Source organism: Siniperca chuatsi, linkage group LG4 (assembly GCF_020085105.1).
Source record: "Siniperca chuatsi isolate FFG_IHB_CAS linkage group LG4, ASM2008510v1, whole genome shotgun sequence".
NCBI classification, from domain to species: Eukaryota; Metazoa; Chordata; class Actinopteri; order Centrarchiformes; family Sinipercidae; genus Siniperca; species Siniperca chuatsi.
In genome coordinates, this window is record NC_058045.1 from 1454845 (window position 1) to 1480696 (window position 25852).

Sequence of the window (25852 nt, forward strand, 5' to 3'; positions counted from 1 at the left end):
GTTCTTCCCTGGGGAAGGACGGCAACAGACAGCGGCAAAGGCGGTGCTCTCCTCCCGGAGCCAACGCTACAGAGCCGTCAGCATAACGGTGGAAGTCGCTTGAGCTCCCGAATCATCGCTGCGTCGTTTACTAGCTTTTATTGAAGCATTTCTAAAGGGGTCCGTGAAGGCACCCGCGGCAGAAGAGCCGCGCGGCGGAGGGAGAGGGACAGACAGCCGGGTCTGCCGGACACTCAGGCGGCCGCACTGCTGTCGCAAAGCTTTGCTTTCGCTGCAGGCACATTTTCTACACCTAAACCCAGCGACTGCCAGACCACTTTCTACAGCTGCATGTCTGCCTTTCCTATAGAGTCCGCCATGGGATCGATGACGGAGGACTGACACTTGGGGAGCCGTGAAGAAAACCTCGTTCTGTGGGAAAAGTAGCATCTGGAAAAAAGACCGCCGTGCGTTTTACAGCCAGGAGCCAAGGAGAGAGACAGCACCAGCAAAATGTCTGTCCCTGTAAGTATGTCCGTCCTGAGGCTCAGGAAATACTTTTACAGCTTGTCTGCTTTCCTGCCCTTCACTGTTCCATGGCAGCCGTTTAGAGACGAGGCTGAACACGTTAGCTAAGTGACAGCTCTTCAGTCCAGCACACACCCAGTTCTACACCGCGCACCGCATCTTACAATGGCAACTGTCAGTGGAATCTGCTGGAAGAGCCCGCTGACGGATATGGTGTAGGAGTAGCTGTACAGCTCTGCTCGTTAGGAGAGGGACATTAATGTGACAGTGTTGTGAGTGCTCTCTGGTTTAAGGCCCCATGCTGGCTCTGTAGTGCCCGTATCGCTATTCTCCGCAGGCCCGGCCTGTCAACACAGTTAGGCAGCTGATTACTGCGTGTGTGTGTTCTAGGGATGGACTTGTGTCTATGTTGCTTTTGCACAGTCTCAGATGTCTTAGTGCAGGTGAGGCTGTTGGTAACGGTCTTCAACAAGCTTGTGTTGTCCTTTATCACATTCCGGAGGATCTGTTTCACAAACTCAGCCTGGAGGGTCTAATAGCAAGCTGTGTGTGTGTGTGTGTGTGTGTGTGTGTGTGTGTGTGTGTGAGAGCCCTGTGTACTCAGCTACACCACAAATGGAAAAGGGCTTACATTTATTAGCCTATATTCGTTCCATTATTAGGAATGCACAGTAGTGACAGTGATGATTTCCACTGTCTTTGTGGTTGATAATAATAATATACTTCATCTCTTCAGAGCACCATATGCTTTCAGAGTTTACCTGTTGAGCTGTAGCTGTCGTGCTGTATGCACAAGCAGATGTGCACTCCATAGAACACTGCTTTGTCCAGATTCATTGCTAATACTAGTTTTCCATTAGGATTTCAAAGTGAATTCACAAGTGTCTGCATTTTTGTGCTTACATTTTTTTTTTTGAAGCTTTTAAAGCTTTCTTGGAATATGCTGTCAGTATTTGTAAAATTAACAGGAAAATATGTGGGGCGGCATGGCTCAGGAGGTAGAGCGGTCGTCTAGTAATGGTAAGGTTGCTGGTTTGATCCCCGGCTCCTCCAGAGAGTGTCCTTGAGCAAGACAATGAACCCCTCACCGCTCCTGATGAGCGGTGAATGTTGTAAAGGTCGATAGACTAGAAAAGCGCCATATAAATGCAGTCCGTTTACCATGTGCTCCTTCCAATCATTGCCCGTTTGTTTGGTGGAGTCTGCATGTCCTCCCCGTGTTACCGTGGGTTCTCTCCGGGTTCTCTGGCTTCCTCCCACCGTCCAAAGACATGCATGTGTAGGTTAATTGATAACTCTAAATTGCCCGTATTGAATGAATGTGAGAGTGAATGGTTGTCTGTCCTTGTCTGTGTCTGTGTTAGCCCTGCGACGAGTTGGCCACTGTCCAGGGTGTACCCTGCCTAAGGCCCAAAGTCACTGGGATAGGCTCCAGTCACCCGCGACCCCTAACGGGACCAAGCGGTAGAAAATGGATGGATGGATTTATTTCACATAAGCTGGCCAAAATGATGAACACTGTATCATACATGCAATATGCTGTCCTGACTTTGTTGGCCTACTAATCCAAATGTACTATTTACTCCTGTTGAAGTAGTGCTTGTTAAAAACTACTGTTTCCAGCTGTTGAGTAGTAAAGCCAGAGCTTTAGTGTTTTAAGTTGTAGTTCTGATAATGGCCCAGTAGATGCAGACTCTAAGAAAACATCCAATGGACTGCAAAAAAAACACAACTTCTTTTTTAAAATGACTTCTTCTAATGTGTGTCTTGGTGGTGATTTTGAGAGTTGTTGCTCCATGTAGTAGATATTAAGGCTTAACAGGTATGTTTTGAGGTGTTTGGTTGATTGACAGCTGTCTCGGTGGGTTAGGAGGTGATGATGAAACTGATGCCCTTAAAGTGTATTGGATTTGGTGTGTGTGTGTGTGTGTGTGTGTGTGTATGGATGTTTTCACTATAAAAAGAGAGAGACAGTGGAAGTTACCCCATTGCCACAACCTAAATTTGATCAAAGAATCCAAATTGAATGAATAGAGTCCATTTACTCTATTTATACAATGAGTTCTACAAAGCTTAGCTTCTAATTTCACTCCAGCATTAGTTGTGTGGCAATAGAATGTAAAGTGTGCTGATAGGTCATTGAATTGGACAAGAAATAGGGATGCCCTGATCAGGCTTTTTGGACCTGAGACTGATCACTGATTTAATGTCATGAGAATCAGCTGATCTGATACTGATCACAGATTGGTTCCTGATTTTTTTACAGAAAGCCTCTGAATAAGAGACCCTGTATATGTGTTTCTTTAATGTTTTTTAGCCACACGAGCCATTCCACCATTTTGGTCCAGACTGAAATATCTCAACAACTTTTGGATAGATTGCTATGAAATTATGACACACACATTCATGGTCTCCACAGGATGAATTATAATAACTTTGGTGATCCCTTAAATAAGCCTCACAGAGCCACTAACATGGCTGTAGACTCTTAGTCTTGATTTGACAGACCCCCATCATCTGTAATGACTATCAGCTAATAGTCAATACACTTTGCCAATATGTACAGTGTCTTAAATTTAAAATTTTTATGCCAAAAAATGCAGTTGTCAGTCATGTCCAGATGGAAATCCTCTGTAAAAGTAAACTTAAAACTATAGTAACCTTTGAGTGAGCCTAACACTGTTGTGAAATACTAATTACCTAACTAGGGCTGTCACGATATCAGATTGTGGTGTGTGTGTGTGTGTGTGTGTGTGTGTGTGTGTGTATGTGTATGCACATGCACACTGTATTTGCTCAATGAGTTGGAGAAAGGAAGTGCATTGTGAAGTCTATTTGCTGTGTGTCTACTCCAAATGTTCATATACTGCTCAGTTATTCTGTCAGCTTGTTCTATCGCTGTTATTGACATCATTAGTGACATCACCACACCTGTAGAATCAGCCAGTGACCTCCTAGTTTCCACAGCAACCGTTCCCATGATCCCTCTGACCTGGCCAATGTCACATTTATCTGCGTCGTCTCTGCCCACGCGCACACATACCCACTCTCTCTCACAGCTGTGCTTTCCATGACGTCCGTGAGCATGGCAGGTTTGTTTCTAGAAACAGAGTGTGTGTGTCTGTGTGTTTGAAGCATGTTAAACTGAGCTTGTCTTGATATGCTGATCACACAGGAAAAAAACAGGATGTGTTTGAATTTTAGACAGGGATGATTCTCTGTTTGATTGCTCTGCTTCTGTGTCGAGCAAAACCTAGCAGACTGTGGCTGGAGGCTTTTCTAGTGTGTATTATTCTTTTCCACACACTTACATGTGGCATGTGGCATGTGGCATCAGAGAGCAGGGAAGGGTCAGATATACGTAGAATTTGAAGAGTAGCCTGATTTTCACAAGCTGAGAGCAGGACACAAGGTGTATGTACATTATACATGCACACAGACACATTAATAATGTGCATGTACATAATTCACATTGGACATTGGAAGATTTGACACCTGAAGCTCACTATTACTGTATCTTGTCATCTACATTTTACATTAAATCATTACACTGATGGAAAACTTGCAGTCAGAAGCACCTGTAACATGAAATAGCTTAACCAAATGTACAAACCTATAGCTCCAACCTGAAAATCAGATGAGCAGAAGAAGATATGAAATATTGTTTATGAAATATTGTTGTGTATCTGACACATTGAAATGACAGCTGTAGCCTACTGACTTTTGCACCTTATTTTCCACGAGCTACTTAGACCAAATACTGGAGGTTCTGATTCAGAACTATTATGATGATAAGCTTAAATTATTGATATGATATGCATCAAAGTTATACTAGGAGATTCCAACTCTTAATGCTGATAACACACAGATAATCGTTGTCTGAGTACAGACAATGGGTTGCAGAGAGCACTTTAATCAAACACTAGCCAAAGGTTTAATTTCGGCCTATTGTTAAGTTACTAATGGTGTTAATGTTAATTAGCTACAGCTGATATAATCTGTTGTCAGTGATGTTTGTCACTAAAGTCGACTGGTGCTTCCCTCCACTGCCACCCGAAGGAACAGTTTCGCCGTTGAACCCGCCGACAGTGCGGACCCGGCCACATCAGTATCCGAGCCAGAGAGGACTCCCACATATGTTAAAGAGTCATGAACAACCTTAAAAGGGTATAAGTCATAAATTAAGTCCAGAGCCGACTGATTAACTGGGAAGAGCAGGCTCTTTGTGAGGTTAATTTTATATCCTGAGACATCACCAAAGTTTGAGATAACATCCAGAACGCTGGGAATGGTAGTATGGGGCTCTAAATAAAAAGTAGGAGGTCATCTGCATACAAAGATAGTTTATGTAACTGCCCTCCTCTACGTATACCTATCATTCTGATGCTGGCCCTCAGGGAGACAGCCAAAGGTATTATGGCAATATTGAAGAGGAGGGGACTCAAAGGGCAGCCCTTCTGAGTTCCCTTTTGTAGGGGGATGTATTGGGACATTATCCTGTTTCTATAGACTGATGCCTGTGGCGGTGAGTACAGCACTTTTATCCAGGAGATAAATTATGGGCCAAATAAAAATTTTTCCAGTGCTGAAAAAAGATATTTGAATTCAGTACGATTGAAAGCTTTGTGGGCATCTAGAGATAGAAATGCTTCCAAAGCCTTGATCGTCATAGATGTATAAAGAATGTTAAATAGCTGGTGCAAATTGGCACATCATTGTCTGCCTGTGATAAAGCCTGACTGGTCCGTGTGAATTATTGTAGGCATAACAGATTCTAGCCGAAAAGCTAGGGCTTTAGTAGGGATTTTATAGTCACATCCTAGTAAACTCACAGGACAATAGGACACATTTATGTGTCCTTATCCTTTTTCAGGACGACAGATATCATGGCCTGAGACATGGTTGGGAGAAGCAACCCCTGTTGGAGTGCTTTGGTGTAGGCGTAACAGATTAAAGGTGACATTTTCTGCAAGATTTTATAATAAAATTTGCTTGGGAAGCCGGTGGGACCAGGGGCATTACTGTTTTTCATAGATTTTGATGGCTGATAAATCTCTGCCACCGAGAGGGGTTTGTCAAGGTCTGCTATGTTCTGCATCCACTTTTGGTGTCTCAAGGGTGACAAGGAACTGAGAAGTTGAAGACTTCTCCTTCGCTTCTGAAGAGTACAGTTCCTCATAGAACCTCCTAAAGAGGTCATTAATCAGTGGAAAGATCACATGTGGGTGTTTCAATTGCAGATATTAGACTGGAGGCTGCAGATTGCCTCAATTGATGGCAGAGAAGTTTACTTGCTCACTCCCCATGTTCATAATATTTCTGCCTGGATTTTAAGTGGATGTCTACTGCACTGTCGGATGTGAGATTGTCAAATTATGTCTGCAGTAAGATCCTTTCCTTATAAAGATCTCCAGACGGTGCACTCTTATGGCTTCGATTGATATTATTTAGGAGGCTAATAAGCTCGGTTAGACATGCAGAGAAAAAAGTCTATTTGTTCTGATATAAAAGTACTAAGTTCTTGTCCGACAAAAATCACGGATTAAATCGAATTAAGTGGTAAGAGGTAAAGCCCTATCTAGAAAACAGAGAGACATCACCACTGGGCTATGGTCAGAAATTGCAGTACCCTCATAGTAGATTTGTGTATCAGGAGGAATCCAGAAGATTGTCCAAAAGATAGAAGTCTATTCTTGAATATGACTAGTGCACTGGGGGGGAAAAAAGGAAAATTGTTTAGTTTGAGGGTTTGTGAATCTCCAGGGGTCTGTTACCCCATAAGCCTGGAGGAAATCATTAATAACGTGGGCTGATTTGGAGAGAGGACCAACTGGAGCCTTGGAGTGGCCCAGAATGGGGTTGAGGACACAGTTAAACTCCCCCCCTAGTATGAGTTGATGAGTGTTCAAAGCCAGAAGTTGAGCAAAGAAGTCACTAAATAAATAAGCATCATCCCAATTAGGTTTATGAACACAAGCTATGACCACTGGCGTATTAAAAAGCACTCCTTGTATAATCACAAAACGTCCATTTTTATCAGATATTACCTTACATTCAATAAAACTGTACATCCCTCTGTATTAAAATAGCAGAACCTCTGCTCTTACCATTAAATTTAGATTGGAATATCTGTGTAAAACCTCCCCTCTTAAGCCTAGAATGGTCACTGTTACGCAGATGCGTTTCCTGAAGATAAACTATATTGGACTTAAGCTTTCTTAGGTGTGAGAATATTTTACTGGATGGTTAAGACCTTTTGGGTTGAGGCTAAGAAATTTGGTTGTTCTGCGCGACCTTGCTTCCAAATCTTTGTTTTTCTCCTCAAGACGCTGTATTTCCGTCTTCATCTGGTTAACTTTGCGCACAAGAGTGATGATTGAGTCGGAGTGATTAGTAGTTAGGAATTACAGCGTATGGAGGAGGAAGAGGTCGCCACAGCTGAGAGTCAAGCACCACCAGCTGGTGAGGATAGTGGCACAGAGCTTCCCTGTGCCATGGACAACTGGTGGTGCTGCTGCGGTAAATGTGCACCAATGGAAACAGAAGTGGAGTCGCTGTGCGTTAACCAAAGCTTTGGGACACATATGGACAGGGAGTGCTTGAGACATTCAGAATCCCAAAAAAAAACAACCAAAGCCAGCGGGGCGAAACGGATGTCTGAGCATAGAGTAAGTGCAATAGCGACAGTGTTTTGTTACTATCACCACAATGTTACAGTGTAAAAACATACAATGCAGATTTTTTATGATGCACACACTGCAAGATTTGAAAATAATGGCTCATCACACACTACAGGATATTATTAAGATTGTCATGCCAGAGGGAAACAATGCTCCACCTCACGTGTTCTCATGGGGAAGCAGATGTAAACAATATGGAGACTGCCATTGTGCGATAACTTGCTGTAGTATTGCTTTGCAGTGAGAAAAAACAAAAGCAGAAGGCACGAGTCTGGATGAGAAAATGGTTGGGGAGACACGGTCAACACAGGTTGTCTATTCTTCAGCAAGAACTAGAGGTTTAATATCTGTCAACAGTAGTATGCTAGCTAACATTAGCCTCAAGAGCTAGTATGTTTTCCATTGCTTGGCAACACCGTCAGCTGCTCTGACATGTCTCTCTTATTGGCTACTGTGGTGCCGCTCGGAAAGTACTGACGTAATCATCCAAATTTGAACTCCTAAATATCAAACACGTTTGATGTTATAGGGGCGGCTCCAATTAGTCTGCAAGCAGTTTGGGAGGTTTAAGACTGGATCTGTAAACCCCTCACATTACCAGATAATCTGGGCCTAACATCGGTATCAACCAAAGTCCCAGACCAGATTTCTCCTCAGATTGTTGGGACGGGGGAATTGGGGATAAATTGGCCCAAATCTCTTGTATCCTGAGCCCGGCTTTAGATATAACACATGTGCTTAAGATCAACCCACTTGCTCAGTCTGTAATCTGCTCACTCATTTACTTACATAAGGACATAGGGCAAAGACAGAGTACACTGGATTCAAAAGGTTTGACTGAAACCTTTTCTATGATAGAACACTCCTGGACGAATGAGGGACTACACCGTCTTACTGGATTCAAAACACACTTAAAAATACCTCCTGGCCCCGACAGAGCCAGCTCACTCCAGAGGGTTTGGGGTTAGGCTCTGGGAGGGGCCATAGTTATCTTCAGCACCCTCCTAAGGGTCTGGGCGCAGCCCAAAGAAGATTAGCCCAAATAAATTGAGTGACTTGCAGGCCCAACCCAGCTGACCTCTGCCAGAGCCCTAGTACACCCGCAGTGACATGGATGGTGCCCAGAGGTGCCAACTTCAGTGTTGTTATAACCCTTATTTGGTGTCTCCCCCTTTTTTTTTACTTTGTTTGCTCAGTCTTCCCTCTCTCTTCTGTCTTTTCTCTATCAGTTATACATACACACATATACATATACACTCTTATACACACACACGTGTGCCGTGCATAATCACTCTACTCTTTGCAACTATAACTGGCTTGCATATTATTATTATTGTTATATCTTTTATTTTATTTTATTTATTTATCTTTTTTGGTTTAGTTTAGTTTAGTTTTCTCATGTTTCCTCTGATTGAATGTAAACCTTTTCCTCCATCTATTTCAGTGTATTGAATGTCTCTACCCCTGCTGGTGTTTATGTACTGTCCTTTTGCACCAATAAAAAGAAAAGAAAAAAGAAAAAGATAAAATGTACAGTTGTATGCAAAAGTTTAGGAACCCCTGACAATTTCCATGATTTTCATTTATAAATATTTGGGTGTTTGGATCAGCAATTTCATTTTGATCTATCAAATAACTGAAGGACACAGTAATATTTCAGTAGTGAAATGAGGTTTATTGGATTAACAGAAAATGTGCAATATGCATCAAAACGAAATTAGACAGGTGCATAAATTTGGGCACCCTTGTCATTTTGTTGATTTGAATACCTGTAACTACTTAGCACTGATTAATTGGAACACACAATTGGTTTGGTGAGCTCATTAAGCCTTGAACTTCATAGACAGGTGCATCCAATCATGAGAAAAGGTATTTAAGGTGGCCAATTGAAAGTTGTTGTTCTCTTTGACTCTCCTCTGAAGAGTGGCAACATGGGGGCCTCAAAACAACTCTCAAATGACCTGAAAAAAAAGATTGTTCTACATTATGGTTTAGGGGGAGGCTACAAAAAGTTATCGCAGAAATATAAGCTGTCAGTGTCCACTGTGAGGAACATAGTGAGGAAATGGAGGACCACAGGCACAGTTCTTGTTAAGGCCAGAAGTGGCAGGCCACATAAAATATTGGAGAGGCGAAGGATGGTGAGAACGGTCAAAAACAGCCCACAGACCACCTCCAAAGACCTACAACATCAACTTGCTGCAGATGGTGTCACTGTGCATCGTTCAACAACTCAGCGCACTTTGCACAAGGAGAAGCTGTATGGGAGAGTGATGCGAAAGAAGCCTTTTCTGCACACATGCCACAAACGGAGTCGCTTGAGGTACGCAAACACACATTTGGACAAGCCAGCTTCATTTTGGAATAAGGTGCTGTGGACTGATGAAACAAAGTTTCAAAGATTGAGTTATTTGGTCATAACAAGGGGCGTTATGCATGGCGGCAAAAGAACACAACGTTCCAAGAAAAACACTTGCTACCCACAGTAAAATTTGGTGGAGGTTCCATCATGCTGTGGGGTTGTGTGGCCAGTGCCGGTACTGGGAATCTGGTTAAAGTTGAGGGTCGCATGGATTCCACTCAATATCAGCAGATTCTTGAGAATAATGTTGAGGAATCAGTCACAAAGTTGAAGTTACGCCGGGCTGGATATTTCAACAAGACAACGACCCAAAACACTGCTCAAAATCTCCTCTGGCCTTTATGCAGAGGAACAAGTACAATGTTCTGGAATGGCCATCCCAGTCCCCAGACCTGAATATCATTGAACATCTGTGGGGTGATTTGAAGCGGGCTGTCCATGCTCGGCAATCATCAGACCTAACTGAACTGGAGATGTTTTGTAAGGAGGAATGGTCCAAAATACATTCATCCAGAATCCAGACACTCATTACAGGCTATAGGAAGCGTCTAGAGGCTGTTATTTCTGCTAAAGGAGGCTCTACTAAATATTGATGTGATTTTTCTGTTGGGGTGCCCAAATTTATGCACCTGTCTAATTTCGTTTTGATGCATATTTCACATTTTCTGTTAATCCAATAAATCTCATTTCACTACTGAAATATTACTGTGTCCTTCAGTTATTTGATAGATCAAAATGAAATTGCTGATCCAAACACCCAAATATTTATAAATGAAAATCATGGAAATTGTCAGGGGTTCCTAAACTTTTGCATACAACTGTATATTAATCTAGTATTGAGCTAATACTGTTTCAACAGAGTCAAAATAGTGAATGGTGTGTCGATTATTTAAAGCAACATGTCCACTGTAGAGTGTGTTAGATGACAGTGCTTGTCGTGCTGAGTGTGTGTTTTTTCCTGTTTTGCCTCCGTGTATGTGATCCAGTGTCTGAAATTAACTTTTTTGACTTACCGGCCAATGTGACCGGTAGATGAAAAAATCAAGCATTTTTTTTACCGGCCAAAATAATAAATTGCCTTTTTGTGTCACATATACATTCGTTTCAGTACATTTCATTGAAATAATAAGGTATTATGTTGAATACAAACTTAAGGAAGAGGCCAGAGCAAATTTTGAAGCAAAATTATTTTAATATGTTGATCAACGGTTAATCATTTCAAGCCTGAATACAACTCAAGAAGTCTTGATCTTAAAATTCTTTTGAAGTATTTGCTATTAAATGTACTTAAGGATCATAAACGTAATAACACAGGACTTTCAGAGGACAGAATCAGCGTGCCCGTAAATCACACCAGTGACACACAGCAGAGGCTCTCAGCATACTTTATTACATGACTATTTTGGTGCAAACATTTACCCACCAGTGTGGTGGATAGCCTTCGGAGATTTACTCGCCCAACGGAAAATCTACCCGAATTTGGCCCTTGGCAGGTGTTAATTTCGGAGCCTGGTGTGATTTCTAAAGGGACGCATGGATACATAAATTCAGTTTTATAATTTAATGAAGGCAAAAGTGTTTTTACATTTATGCATCTCATTTTATATGCATGCAGGGCATATATATATATATATATAAATACATACATAAAACCGTGTGTGTGTGGTGTGTGTGTGTTCATTCATGCTAGTTGATAGTGGTTATTTACAATGCTAAATGTTGTGTCAAAGTGTTGTGCTGTCCATACATGTTATTTGTGTGTTTGTCCTCATCTAAGACACACACACATACACAGACACAAACACCATCCTGTAGTAGGATAGGTGGGGTTTCCTGAGGCTATGTACAGGGACTGCTTGGCCATTGAAGTACTAGCAGTGGCTGTGTGTGCACAATAGTAAAGCTTTTCACTTCCATATTAATCACTGCTACTTAGAGATAGAAGCACTTCTTCCCATCTCAATGCACACACACACACACACACCTTGCATCTCAGTTTCCACATGCTCTCCACATTCTCTGCAGGGAGTTGCTAGGGGCAACAGGGTCCACTCACTGTGTCAGTCACATATAGGGAGCCAGGTGTTGTTTTTGTGTGTGTTGTGATATAAGGACAGGTACTAGGGGTGGGCGATATGACCTCAGATTTATATGTATATGTATTTATATGTATTTTTTTTGTTTTTTACAGTGACGGTATTATATCAGGGTATTACAAAATAAAAGGGATACTCCACTCAAAACATGATTCTACCTCTTTTCACTCTATTGGCAATGTAAGGGAACATAGCTTAAGAAAGAAAAATATTAAAATGTTATGTGTATGTGTTTATTGGCTCCAAATAGGAATGAAAAGAAGGTACAGGCCTACATGTGTTTTGTAGGAGTAGCCTGTCCCGTAATGGAGGTTAATTAGTAAAAGTAGTGTGAATCATTCTCAGAGTTAGACAAGGGGTAGGATTAGGCATCTCAACGGCATTTATTTGGCAGAAAACCCAAAGTATATTATATAAGTACAATAGTCAGTGTACCATGGAACATGTCTATCAAGTACATTTACACGTGCCAGCAACAGACACACACAGCAGCAGCTGTGGTCCGCCTCTGTCACCAAATTCGTCACACATTCGCAGACATATTACTGGCCATTTTCAAGTTGCATCTCATATCTACTGCAGTGAATATGATTGAGCACTACAAGTGAGCACTATATCACAGCCACCTACCAAAAATGAAATTTAATCTGCTGTTATTTGGAAGTAAATTAGAGTCATTAATATTTTGAGCTTGTGAAATGATGTTCATAAATAATTTCAGAGCCTGCAGTTGTGTATCACCTTCTGAAAAAAATATATTTGCATGCACGTAAAAATATTTTGTGTTTGTGTAATTAAAATATGTGCAGAAATATTTTCAACAGTGAGGTTTCACACAGTCTGAGAGCCGGACACACGCATGTTCTATCTTTGCATAATTAAAATAATAATTTTGGCCCTGTTTAAATGCCTGTGCTGACTAGCCAATCAGTACGTTGCCCACTGACCATCCAATCAGAGGAAGTCAAACTGCCCAATCAGGGGGCAAAAGGTTCTAGCGCATTCTGGTGACTTCGTCCATCTGTAGTATGCTGGAGTCAACATGGAGGAGCCCGAGGGAGACGGTCTGCAGCCGCGGTGGGGGTGTTCCTGTCGAACATGGCTGGAACGCCCACGTAGATCATTGGTTTATGCAGAACGGGAACGCCCAGTTTGTTCTCAAGTCTTCTCTGGTAAGTAGCAATGAGCCTCTCCTAACTAACATTTTGAACGGTAGAAATACATGTTTGGTTTTAAAATGACAGTAAAAGTGCTTTCTAACTCGTACAGAATTTAAACATGAACCGAAGGGCGAAATATTTGTGCAGCATAGTTATTCCCTTATTGTTCAATCCAGCCCTGCGCTGTGGCTGGTAAGTAGAAATATTGTAACTGAGACCACATAACTTGACTGTGAATAACTGTTTAGCATCCTCAGACCTTTTCATTTTGTTTAGAAAAATGCCATCCACACATGATTTCCACTAGGCGATGCTTTATCTTATGCACTGTGCTGTAAAGACTGTTGCTTATCCTCAAGTCCTACGAGGCGATAAGATATTGAAGGGATGCAATTTTGCCTTGTTGTCACCAAAGTCAGTATTATCACACAACTAAGTTTCTTAAGCAACTTAAATTCATTTATTTAAGACATTTTAACTTCCTGGAAAATTCAGATTCTTGAATGAGACTGATAATAAATAAGGAAATAACTTGTCCACCCTGAAAAGGACTTGGGATTTAAACGAGCTGTGAGGTTGGTTTTCTGACGTGAACTGAAAATCTCTTTCTTTCTTTCTCCCTCACCCTCCTTCCACTCCTCCCGACCTCCTTCTTCCTATCTCTAACTGCAAAACATCACTGTTGGTGACTGTGTGGCGACGCAGCAGGAAGTTCACACACATGAATGAAATGCTAGGCTGAATTACCACAGTGTGCCATGAAGACTTCTAAAACAGCCCCACTGCGTAGATACATTTCATGACTCCAGTGTGTTTCACATAAATCGAGCAACAACTGGGAATGCAGTATTAAGGGGCCTTTGGTGGTGATTATGATTTTACACTCTGCTTGACAAACTACAACAGAAACAACTCTTTGATTCCGATTTTTTATATATAAACCTGAATATATTAAGACGGTTAAAGAAATTGAATTCAGGCCACTGACAAAGTCGTTTGTATTACAAACACTAAAATATACAAACTCCCCAGTGTTCAGTTATTGTCCATTAAGAACAACATTTGAGTGTCAGTATAGAGCTTTACAATACTGAACAAGCAGCCTTCCTGTCCATCTCATATCTGAGACTGGACTTTGTTTCAATATTTTCTGCAAATAGAAAATTGTTAGTTGTTGACTCTTGTACATTTAAATCTGTAAGTAATAGTAGCATTGAAATAGTATATACATATATATATAATATTCATCCTTTCTGGTGTACCTTAAACTTTTGTTTTACCGTAGATATCTGTAATATCTTCACAGACTTGACAACAATAAATTGAATAGTTTAGAAACATATAAACGTGAACTCTTTTCTGTGTTAATCTACCATTCCTAAGTGCTTTTGATGACTAAAAGCATCTATCTTCTGATCCTGCTACATTAACAGTAATCTTTTATCATTAATGTTGTGTTCAATATATTGGTTGTGTATAATAAAACATTACATTTGTGGTTTTGGAGCACAACAACAACGCCAAGGAAGGATGCATCATGTGTACCACAGGTATCATATGCTGACATTGTAAAGAGATGACTTCACATTGATGATCTTTAAGATTACAAAATTGTCAAGTTGTGAAAATGAAAAAAATATTATTTATATAATTTATTTATCTTTTTCACAGAAATACATCTGCAGAAAAGTTGTTTCAGTGGAAAATGGCCAAAAAGGATGCAAAGTAGAGAAGAAAAAAATGTGGGCGTTCTTGTACCACACGAGCCAATCAAAGCAGTTGGTGTTCTCATGCTCTACAGGAACGCCGCGCCGCGGCTGCAGTCAGACTCGACTGGGGCCCGAGGCGAACTCTGGGATACAGGTGGGTTAATTAGCACGGAACATGACAGTAAAGTTTTACATCGTAATTAACTAGATATATCAAGAGTACTTGGACTACTTGGAGTTACTTAATTTGCATATTAGCTAAAGTCTTAGCTAGCTACAGTCTGTTGGCCAGCGCTCGTTGTTGTGCCGTTTTGAACAAGTAACGTTAATAATGAGTAAAGCGAGGCTATTCTTTAACAGGCGCTTCAAGGCTTGACGCTGCGGGCATTTAATGTGAGAACTCCGGGATGCATGCATAGCTGTCTTGATATATCTAGTTAATTATGATGTAAAACTTTACTGGCAGGTTCCGTGCCTCGGGCTCCTCCATGTTGACTCCAGCATACTACAGATGGACGAAGTCACCAGAATGCGCTAGAACCTTTTGCCCCTGATTGGGCAGTTTGACTTCCTCTGATTGGATGGTCAGTGGGCATGGGCTAGTCAGCACAGGCATTTAAACAGGGCCAAAATTATTATTTTAATTGTGCAAAGAGTCACCAGAAAACCTGCGCTAGAACCTTTTGCCCCTGATTGGGCAGTTTGACTTCCTCTGATTGGATGGTCAGTGGGCAACGTACTGATTGGCTAGTCAGCACAGGCATTTAAACAGGGCCAAAATTATTATTTTAATTATGCAAAGATAGAACATGCGTGTGTCCGGCTCTCAGACTGTGTGAAACCTCACTGTTGAAAATATTTCTGCACATATTTTAATTACACAAACACAAAATATTAATTAATTACACAGGTATTTAAACAGGGCCAAAATTCGTGCTTGTAGCTTGTAACTTTAGTGTTGCACACAAAGATATGACGTTTGTGTGTCCGTCTCTCAGACTGTGTGAAACGTCACTGTTGACATATTTTAATTACATATACACAAAATATTTCTACAGCTGCAAAACTTTTTTTACAAAGTCACACATTCAGATACGTGCATGCACATTTTTTTAACATGCACACAAAAGGCAATACACAACTGCAGGCTGTGAAATTATTTATGAACATCATTTCACAAGCTCAAAATATTAATGACTCTAATTTGCTTCTGTAGTTTACAACCTGTATGATGATGCTGTGTTCTGGCAGTGTTATCATAACTGATAGAAATGATGACCAAAACTACGAAAATATGTTAAAAGCAGACTCAACCTGTCTCAGTCTGAGGCTTAAACAGCCTTTTTCTTCAGCAGCATATTGTCCTCATGTTGCTTGTGCTCAGTTGTGTTTGCCTTAGATATAGATAGGCAGAGAAAACTTTGCTAACAGTATGGAAACATCAACTGCAATTGTTCTTTTTCTTTAACAATATTCATAATCTGATGAAGGTGGGCATGTCTGAGCTGTGGATTGCTAACTCTCCAGAGACTATCTATAGTGGGTGCCTTTAATAAAAAAGGATGTGTCTGTTGTTGACAGGACATGACAGCATCCACACACAGTAGATATTTATAACATCATGTTCAATCCAGAGGAGTCTATGCTCTCATGAAGGAATAATAATATTTTTTTTGGTTTCCTCAGCTTTCCTTTTCATCCTGATCCCTGAGTAAAATTGCAGCACTGATTTCATGGCAAAGATAGTGATGTGTCTGTCACCAGCATATGATTGGTTGACATGAAAGCTTATTTTTTTAGTTGACGACCATCGATTTCAGCAACTGAAACGATAGCTGTCACTAGTAAATTTTATCAGCTGGAGCTAATTTTCAGATTTCAGTGAGTTGGCCAAACTACAAAATTAAATTCATGGCTTTTGTGTGGTGCTGGTGTGTGTGTGACATTTACACTGCAATTAAGACTGTTCCCTAGAAAATATAAGCCCCCATGTGAATGTCATTTTGATACATGAAAAGATAGCACACTAGATTACGTGTGAAAGACTTGGTAGTTTTGAACTTCATTTGTCATTGTTTGATATTTCAGATTATCTTCATGACCTCCGTGACCTGCTTCCAAAGAACACCGGTATATTGTCTGTGAATGTATGTGTGGAAACGTGTGTCAGTTCTTTGTTTTAAAACTTGCAGAGCAATAGCAGGATAGCAGAGAGAGAGTAAAAACAGATATATAGAGGTGCAGGTGCAGAGCTATCAGTGCTATCAGCACATTTCACACATTGTTGCATCTGTATAAACTGTCTGTTAAAACACTGTCAGGTACAGTTGCAGTGTATGAGCCGACTGTTGCAGTTAGCTGAGCACGCCTTAGTGTTTGACTGCAGTCAGCACAGCAAAACACATGCTGCACACACTAACAGCAATGTCATTTTAGGATATTCATGTTTATTTTATTTACAGATACCTTGTGTGTTTGTGTTTATGTGAGACTGATATGTGAGGCTGAGTTTTCTCCTTAAAAATCAGGTTTTACTGTACTTGGTGTTTCCAGAAACATCTTCAATAGAATCCCACTGGCAACAGGGTTTCCACAAGGCTCAGTCATGGGCCTCCTCTTCTTCTCTGTCTACACAAGGATAATTGGTGCACTTTAACTTATCGCAGATATATTGTATCTGGTATATGCTGGCCGATAAGTAACAAGAAATGTCATTACAGAAATGTCAAAGATAAGTTTGAGCTCATTTAGAAACAGTGTCTCCATGATGTAGTTCGTCCACCAGAGAGCACTGACAAGTGTATTTTTACACTGTAAAATGTCTACATATCTTGGTCACAATTCTTTAAAAAACAATTTCAATGGATCTTTATCAAAATGCTTGTTCATGTCATGCATTTATGTTAAAAAATGAATAACAACTGACATATTGTTATTGGATTTGTTAAAAATCTCAAATGTCATTATCAGTATTGGCCTAAAAATCCCTTATCCATTAGGCTCTAATTTGAATGGTATAAGCCTTCAAACCCACAGTTGAAAACTTGTTTGTACTGTACATAATACAGTGTGTTTGGTTATTGTGACGTTATGTCCTTATCCTTGCCTCCATTGGTCATAAATGGTTTAGTATTGATTAGCCAGTATGCTGGTACAGAGCTTTATTGATTGATAGACATGTAGGCTATATATACAGTTTAGAAATCAAATGCACTGAACCAAACAGCAGTCTACATTCTCTGAAATCTACAATCCTCATCAGGAGACACTGTTTTCCTTCAGTCTTTTTCACTGCATTCTGTGTGTGTGTGTGTGTGTGTGCGTGTGTTCTTGTGTGATATAGTGTAATAATTTTGCCCTTTAGTAGTACATCTATCTATCTAAAGATTATTCTCATTGCCATGCAGTGGTACTACTGCAGTTTTGCATATGAAGGATCCTGCTAAATGTTGACATTGGTCATGTCTTAGTGCAGTATTCTGGTACATATTGAGCTTGGTTTGTTATTGGAATAGTCCAACATGTTTGGGAAAATCCAGGTTGTTGTGGTCTTGATATCAGCTTCATCTCTGTGTGTCCAGTACAGCAACATCTTTAGCCTAGCTTAGCACAAAGACTGGAAGCAGGAGGGATCTGCTTGCCTGGTTCATCCATAGTGAACCAGGCATTGATCAACAACACTTGCAAAACCCTGCTGGCAAATAATGGTTGTTTTGTGCAGTGAGGCAGTTTATAATATTGAGTGTTCCATTAAATGTAGCTTTAGTGTGTGCGTACATGCAGTGAGTGTTCTGATTGCCTTGCTGACATTCATTTAAAGGCTTTTATTGTGGATTAACATTTTTAATAGCATCTCCTCTGATTGTTGGAGGGAATCCATAATGTTTTGTGTAAATTGAAAAGCTTCTTGAATCACGTATTTTACGACTTAATTATTTCTGAAAAGCAAATACTGCATGCCTTAATGTAAGATACATGTTCATACCACTCAGTGTAATTCATAGAAGATTTGTCAATGAATCCTTTCAAAAATGAGGAAAATTAAACAAATATTTGGTGTTTTTCTGTATGTATTACGTGAAACCTATTCAGATACGTATATATTCATGAGGACTTTAGCTAGGTGATTATGAAGAACAAAGAGGTAGCATGATAATCTCTGGTCATGTCTCACTGTTCGTTGTCTGCCCTTCACCCCTTCATCACCCCTCTTCTACCTTCTCTCCATCTGTCTGATTGCCCATCTACAGTACGGCTCTCTTCCTTTGACTTCAGTAAATTAGAATTTGGTATTTTTTGTTTTGTTTATTTGACAATTGATATTAAAGGACAATTACATGATTGAAACACCAAAATACATGCACAATTAAAAGAGTATCAAGAATAACACAAAAAAGTCACATGACTTATTTCCATTGTGGTTCTTGTTGTAGTTAGATGTTGTATGGGTGTGTGTGTGTGTGTGTGTGTGCGTGCATGTACAGTGGTGTGAAAAAGTGTTTGCCCCCTTCCTGATTTCTTGTTTTTTTGCATGTTTGTCACACTTAAATGTTTCAGATCATCAAACAAATTTAAATATTAGTCAAACATAACACAAGTAAACACAAAATGCAGTTTTTAAATGAAGGTTGTTGTTATTATTAAGGGGAAAACAAAACCCAAACCTACATGGCCCTGTGTGAAATAGTGATTGCCCCCTAAACCTAATAACTGGTTGGGCCACCCTTAGCAGCAACAACTGCAACCAAGCGTTTGCGATAACTTGCAATGAGTCTTTTACAGCGCTGTGGAGGAATTTTGGCCCATGAACTGTCTTTTTAAGGTCATGCCACAGCATCTCAATAGGTTTCAGGTCAGGACTTTGACTAGGCCACTCCAAAAGTCTTTATTTTGTTCTTCTTCAGCCATTCAGAGGTGGTCTTGCTGGTGTGTTTTGGATCATTGTCCTGCTGCTGAAACCAGGGAGTCTAGGTGACTGTCTGAAGGAAGCATAGCCCTAAGCAGAAGTCCACAGTTCACCACCAACCTGTTCAACGTTTCTAACAAGTTCTCCCCACGTGAAGTGAAATGTTGAGAAACGTGAAGTTAGCGACACACCGGCGACCATAGTCAAATGTATTCCTGGGGCCAGAGCGGGCGATGTTGAATCCTATTTAAAACTGCTGGCTAAGGATAAACATAAATACAGTAAGATTGTTAGTCACGTTGGCGGTAACGACTCCCGATTATGCCAATCGGAGGTCAATAAAGTCATTGTTGAGTCGGAGTGTACATATGCAAAGACAATGTCGGACTCTGTAGTTTTCTCTGGGCCCCTGTCAAACTTCACCAGCGATGACATGTTTAGCCGCATGTCTTCATTCCAACGCTGGCTGTCGAGGTGGTGTCCAGCAAACGATGTGGGCTTTGTAGATAAATGGTGGCTTTTTTGGGGAAGACCTGGACTGATTAGGAAAGACGGCAATGATCCCACTTTGGATGGAGCAGCTCTCATATCTAGAAATCTGACTGTTTTTATTAGTGGACCTAAACCATGACAACTCAGAGTTGAGACCAGGAGGCAGAGATGCAGTCCTACACGCTTCTCTGTCCTTCCAGAGCAGTTACCCACCCAAAACTCCTTACTGTGGGTGTCTGCCCCCCGACCAAATTAATAAAACCAAAAGTTAACAGAAGAGGAGTTACATAAAAACCTAAACAAAAACGCTGAAATAGCACAACAAAATAGGAGGATTAAATGTGGACTCTCAAACATCAGATCTCTGTCATCTAAAGCTGTACTGGTGAATGATTTAATATCAGAGTATCTATTGACTTTTTTTGTCTTAATGTAATGTGGCTGGGTCATGAAGAATATGTTAGCCTAAATGAATCCACTCTGCCCAGTCATATTAATACACACACTCCTCAAGGCACCGGCCGAGGAGGTGGAGTTGCATCTTCAACTCAAGCCTATTACTCAACTCTAAACCTAAACTAAATGATAACTCATTCGAATGCCTCGTTCTTAGTCTTTCACACCCAGACTGGAAAACACAACAGCCAAATTTATTTGTTACAGTGTACTGCGCTCCTGGTCCTTATTCAATTTTTATCTGAATTCTCTGTTTTTTTATCAGTTTAGTCCTTAAAACAGATAAAGTAATTGTTGTAGGTGATTTCAATATTCATGTGGACGTTGAAAATGATAGCTTTAGTACTGCATTTATCTCATTATTTGATTCGATTGGCTTTTCTCAGAGTGTACATGAAGCCACTCACTGTTTTAACCACACCGTCGACCTTGCTTTGGTATACGGCACTGAAATTGAACATTTAATAGTCTTTCCACAGAATCCTTCTTTATCAGACCATTATTTAATAACTTTTGAACTCCTATTACTGGACTACACGCCATTAGGCAAAAACTCCTACTCTAGATGTCTATCTGATAGTGCTGTGGCTAAATTTAAGGAAGTAATCCCATCTGCATTTAATTCAATTTTATGTCTCGCGTGAGGAGATAAAAGCATGTACAACAGTTTCTGCATCACTAAGATTTAAAATAGATCGGATTTTTGCAATGTTTCTGAGGTGATAAAAACATGATTGGACAAGTGATATGTTGCTCAAAACATAAATTGCTATCAAACAGGACACCAAGATTTCTTGCAACAGGCTTGATATGTTGTGACAGGTTACCAGTAGATGGCAGTATTTGTTTAGTGATGTGTTGGGGCCCAATAACAAGGATTTCAGTTTTATTTGAGTTGAGCTGAAGAAAATTTATCGACATCCAATTTTTTATGTCAGACAGGCAGTCCTGCAGAGAACTCAGCGTACTAAGGTCAGTGGGCTTGACAGGGAGGTACAACTGAGTGTCATCCACATAACAATGAAAAGAAATACCATGTCTGCGGAGTTTTAAGTTTTTTTAGGACTGGCTCGGCACAAGCTGTTTTAAAGAAATCAGGGACGCAGCTAGTAGACAGCGAGCTGTTAAAAATAATTTGTAAAAGGGGCGCAATACAATCCATAACTTCCAATAAAAACCTAATTGGGATTTTGTCCAGAGGGCTGGAGGACACTCTCATAAGAGACATGATGTCTGCGAGTTCAGGCAGAGTAACAGCAGAAAAATTGCTCAAAGAATCCCTGAGCGGGTGATCCACATCTAAAAAGGCAGGATTGGGGGTGATATCAGATCTTATTAACTCCACCTTTCCAGCAAAGTGCAAAAGAAACTTTTCACAATCAGCATCACACTCATTCTTAAATAGGAATCTGGAGTTGTGCTGATGGGCAGAAATAAGTGCAGAGAAATGGCATGTTCTTGCATCCTTCCCCATCCTATTATAAAGGCGTAATAACTTTGAACAGTCATTTGTTGGATGCAGGCGTAATAATATTCTGTATAATGTAGATCTATGCCTCCTCCAGCATTGAGAAGATCCGCTCCTGGTCACTGTGGATAATTCATAGTCTGGCTGGAAAGAGCATGCCATACTTGACACCCTCCAGTCCTTGGAGCTGTTGTCTGATGTTGAATGCCACCTGGGCTCTGGCCACTTCTGCAGTGTAGTCAGGATAGACGGATATGTCCATCCCATCCACTTTGGTCCCCTGTTTTTCTCTGTAAAAGTGTAGGATGTAGGCAGATTCATGTGTAGGCTGGCCACGATGACTCTTGGTTGGGTCTCCCGGTTTTGGTGCCGCCTGCAGTGATTGGTGGGCTGTCTCCAGTAGTGGTGCTTCCATCAAGCTGAATGCTTTTTTCAGTAGCACAGACACGGCGGTGGTAGAACAGCTGCCTTGGCTCTCCGGTACGCCTATTAACTTAATGTTGTTCCTTCTCGACCTCGACTCCAAATCGTCACATTTGTTCTGTAGTGACCCAGTCTGGACAGTGAGTCAGTCCACCTCACGCCGCAGAGTAACAATGTCATCCACTGTTAAGTACCTGATTAGCATGTGATTGGCGTGACCAAGGTGATAATACACTATAGACTTTGGGCAGATTGAATCTCAGACCACCATTTCTGTTCAAAGAGGGGTTCTCTTTTTTAACAAAAATGGCTTCCTTGACGCCCCGTTCAAACCAACTCTTCTCTCTACTTAGAATCTTCACCTCGCTGTCTTCAAATGTGCGGTTTGTAGCTTTAGCCACTTCACAAAAGACTTTATCAGCACAGACGACACGCTAACTCAGGATTACAGAGCGGCGTGCATTTGCATCTAAAAGCTACAAACCACACATTTGAAGACAGCGAGGTAAAGATTCGTACTCCTCTCCTTCTTCTGGCCACTCTTCCTTATCTGCCAGCCATCTGCCCCCCGCTGATTCCACTGTCCCCTCATATGCTTTCACTTTAAATGCTGCTATATTGTTTTTGCTGCTGCATTATTGTTTTTGCTACATGTACCACATGTTCATTTGCATCGGACTATTTATTTATACATATAATGCATCATTTGCACTCCAGTACTATGTACTGAATACTGCAATAACTCATCTACTGCACCATTAACTATTTCTGTCCATAATTTGCACTACTTAATATTCATTAAAACTTTTAATATTCATTGCCCAGTCCAATTCATTACTGTACATATCCATCAGTATACTTCTGTTTATAGTAATGCCATCTGTATATAATGTCCATAGTACCACTTGTAAAATATTTTCGTAATATTGTTCTATCCTGCATTTATGCACACGCTTTATATCCTGCACTTGCTTATTGCACTTCTGGTTAGATCTAAACTACATTTCGTTGCCTTGTACTTGTACATGTGTAATGACAATGAAGTTGAATCTAATCTAAAAGTTGAATCTAATCTGATCTCTCTGTGTCTTGCTGGATCCATGCTTACTGAGAAAAACAAATTCCAAAGACTTGCCCTTTTATATAGATGGCATGAAATTGAAAAGCATAATCACCTGGGTAAATGCTCTGCTATAATGGGATTCAGCTGTGGTTGGTCTTTTCTATTTATAGTTTTCTTTTTTTATGTAAATGTAGCAGAATGTAGCAAATAGCAGTCATTTTGTGAGGTTGTATGTTAGGTTTTGAATGTACATTTAACAGTTTTTACAATAGTATGTCTGAGCAGAGTGGTGGTAGAGTTTGAGCGAGAAAACTGTTCATGAATGGAATGCATTTTGTGCCAAAGCAATGAAAAGTGATCCACAGATTAGTCCACATTGACTTCTGTTGTGCTGACTGTGTGAAGAGTTTTGAAAAAGTGAACTACTGAGAAATGTGTGTTAACAATTGTAAAAAACAGTAATACCAGGAGGTAGAACTACTGATGATCTTTACATGTCATCATAGGGAGTCACAGATCTTATTTATCAAACAGTGTGTGTTGTCCTCTCGGAGAGAAGTGTAACATCAGACAAGAACTAACCCCCCCCCCCACCTTTATCTCTCTGTTCACGTTCTTCCTCTCATTTCTCCACCCCCAATTCCCAGCATCCCTCTCTCATCTCTCTGTATCTCCATCATTTATCCAGTCCTCCACATCTTTCTACTACAGCACTCTTTATCCCACACATATTCCATCTATTCCTCCCCTCCCATCCTGTCTCAATTCCATCATACTTGTGGAATGGCCTTTGTGAGGAGTAAATTGCTTGGCCTCTCAGTTCACAACCAATTCACAGGATGGCAGCTGGGTAGATTAAACTCACAGCTCCCAAGGAGATAGTGCATGTGCATGCACTCAACTGACCACCCAAGCTGCAGTCACCTTAATGTCTGTTTGTGTCTGCTTGTCTGTATATGTACAGTTGTTTCAGCTCAGAATATGCTTCCATTAATAGAAAGTGGGGAGAAACATGGAGAGAAGATTGAAATGAGCTGCTGATTGTTATGCTGATCAGCTGCAGACCTTCCAAAAAAAACCCTGTAATTTGTGAAAATGTAGAATGCTTGCACTGCATGAGCAAATCTTCACCCTTATTGTTTCATTTTTTTCCATCCAGTTTTCTCCATCTTAAAGAATAATTCTGGTTTACTATGAGTATTTTATTTTTGTAGTTTTGGCCATCATTTCTTGTCAACAAATCCAATGTGCAGACCCAAACCAACAATGAATGTATCCTCATAAGGATTGTGTGTGTGTGTATCAAAGCCTGATGTATCTTATTCCTCTGTGCCATAGAGCTCTATTGTTCTCCAAACACTATTAAAAACAAATCAGATTAGATTTAGATTTATTGTCCCAGAGGGAGATTTTGTTTTCACAGCCAGTACAACAGAGCAACATACAGATATAGACAATACATAAAATCTTCATGTATACATTCATGCCCCTTCCAGTATCCCAGCTCACAACAGTGTCAGCGAGGCGGTTTGTTCAGGGCTGCTATGGCAGAAGGGACAAAACTCCTGCTGATGCGAGCTCTTTTAAAGTTCTGTATCTCCAACCAGCTAGTAGTAATGTAAAGTGTTGATTGAGGCGGAACAGTTCAGCAGGATGGGTTCAATTACGCTTTTGTAAAGCAACAACAAGAGGTGGGGGGCAACAGACAGTGGTCAGAGTTTGCGTATGACATGGGGTCTTTGCTGGGATCATTTATTGATAGAAGTGATGTGTTAATCAAAACTGCATTTATTGTCTATAATGAGTCCAAGATATTTGAAGCTGCTCACCTGGTCAACTGCCTTGTCATGGATCGGGGTTCAATCCAGTGTAGGGTGTTTGATGTGTTAATGACCAGATATTTAGTTTTGTCCACATTTAGCTGCAGGTAGTTATCAGTGCACCATTGTGTGAAGTGAGAAATAGTGTTGATCGGCTGTAACAGAGTTATTGTCAGTGAGTAGTGAGACTATGGCAGTGTCGTCACAGTATGCAGTATTTGGTGATGGGTGAAGGGGCATTTGAGTAGAGCTGGCTTATTCAATTGGCGGCCCGCGGGCCACGTCCGGCCCAGAAGCAACTTGCGAGTGGCCCAACATACATAAATCTGATATGACAAAATAAGTAAAGTGAATGGAAGCAGCTTTCGAGTGAGCCATCTCGCTTCCTTCTCATCTCTTTTGAGAGTTGTACATGCACGGTACCAATATGGCAGGATGTTTACGGATGTTCCGACCACGCTTAGTAGCTTTTCAAAACATCTGGCTGTTGACAGTCACAAGTAGAGAAGTGCTCAACTAAAAATGTCTCTGTCAACCTTGAAATGTAAATTTGACAATGAAAACCATCAGTTTAACCCTGCCTGGACTGGCAAGTACTTGTTTATTTTATCACCATCTCCAAACGCCAAACCAATGTGTTTAATTTGCAATGAGTGTGTTCCAGTAGTTAAATAGGTTTTAAATACGCTGCTGAAAATGTCTGGCCCATC

At 40.7% G+C, this 25852-nt stretch overlaps 1 protein-coding gene across 2 annotated transcripts in view; it reads left to right on the top strand.

Moving 5' to 3' along the window:
* bcar1 (BCAR1 scaffold protein, Cas family member) overlaps positions 1-25852 on the top strand; it is a 141288-nt gene continuing 115436 nt past the window's right edge. For both annotated transcript variants that reach the window (XM_044192502.1, XM_044192505.1), the window contains exon 1: positions 1-504. In XM_044192502.1, coding sequence (XP_044048437.1) covers positions 493-504 — 12 coding nt within the window. In that variant the 5' untranslated portion in view covers positions 1-492. The remainder of the gene's footprint in view (positions 505-25852) is intronic.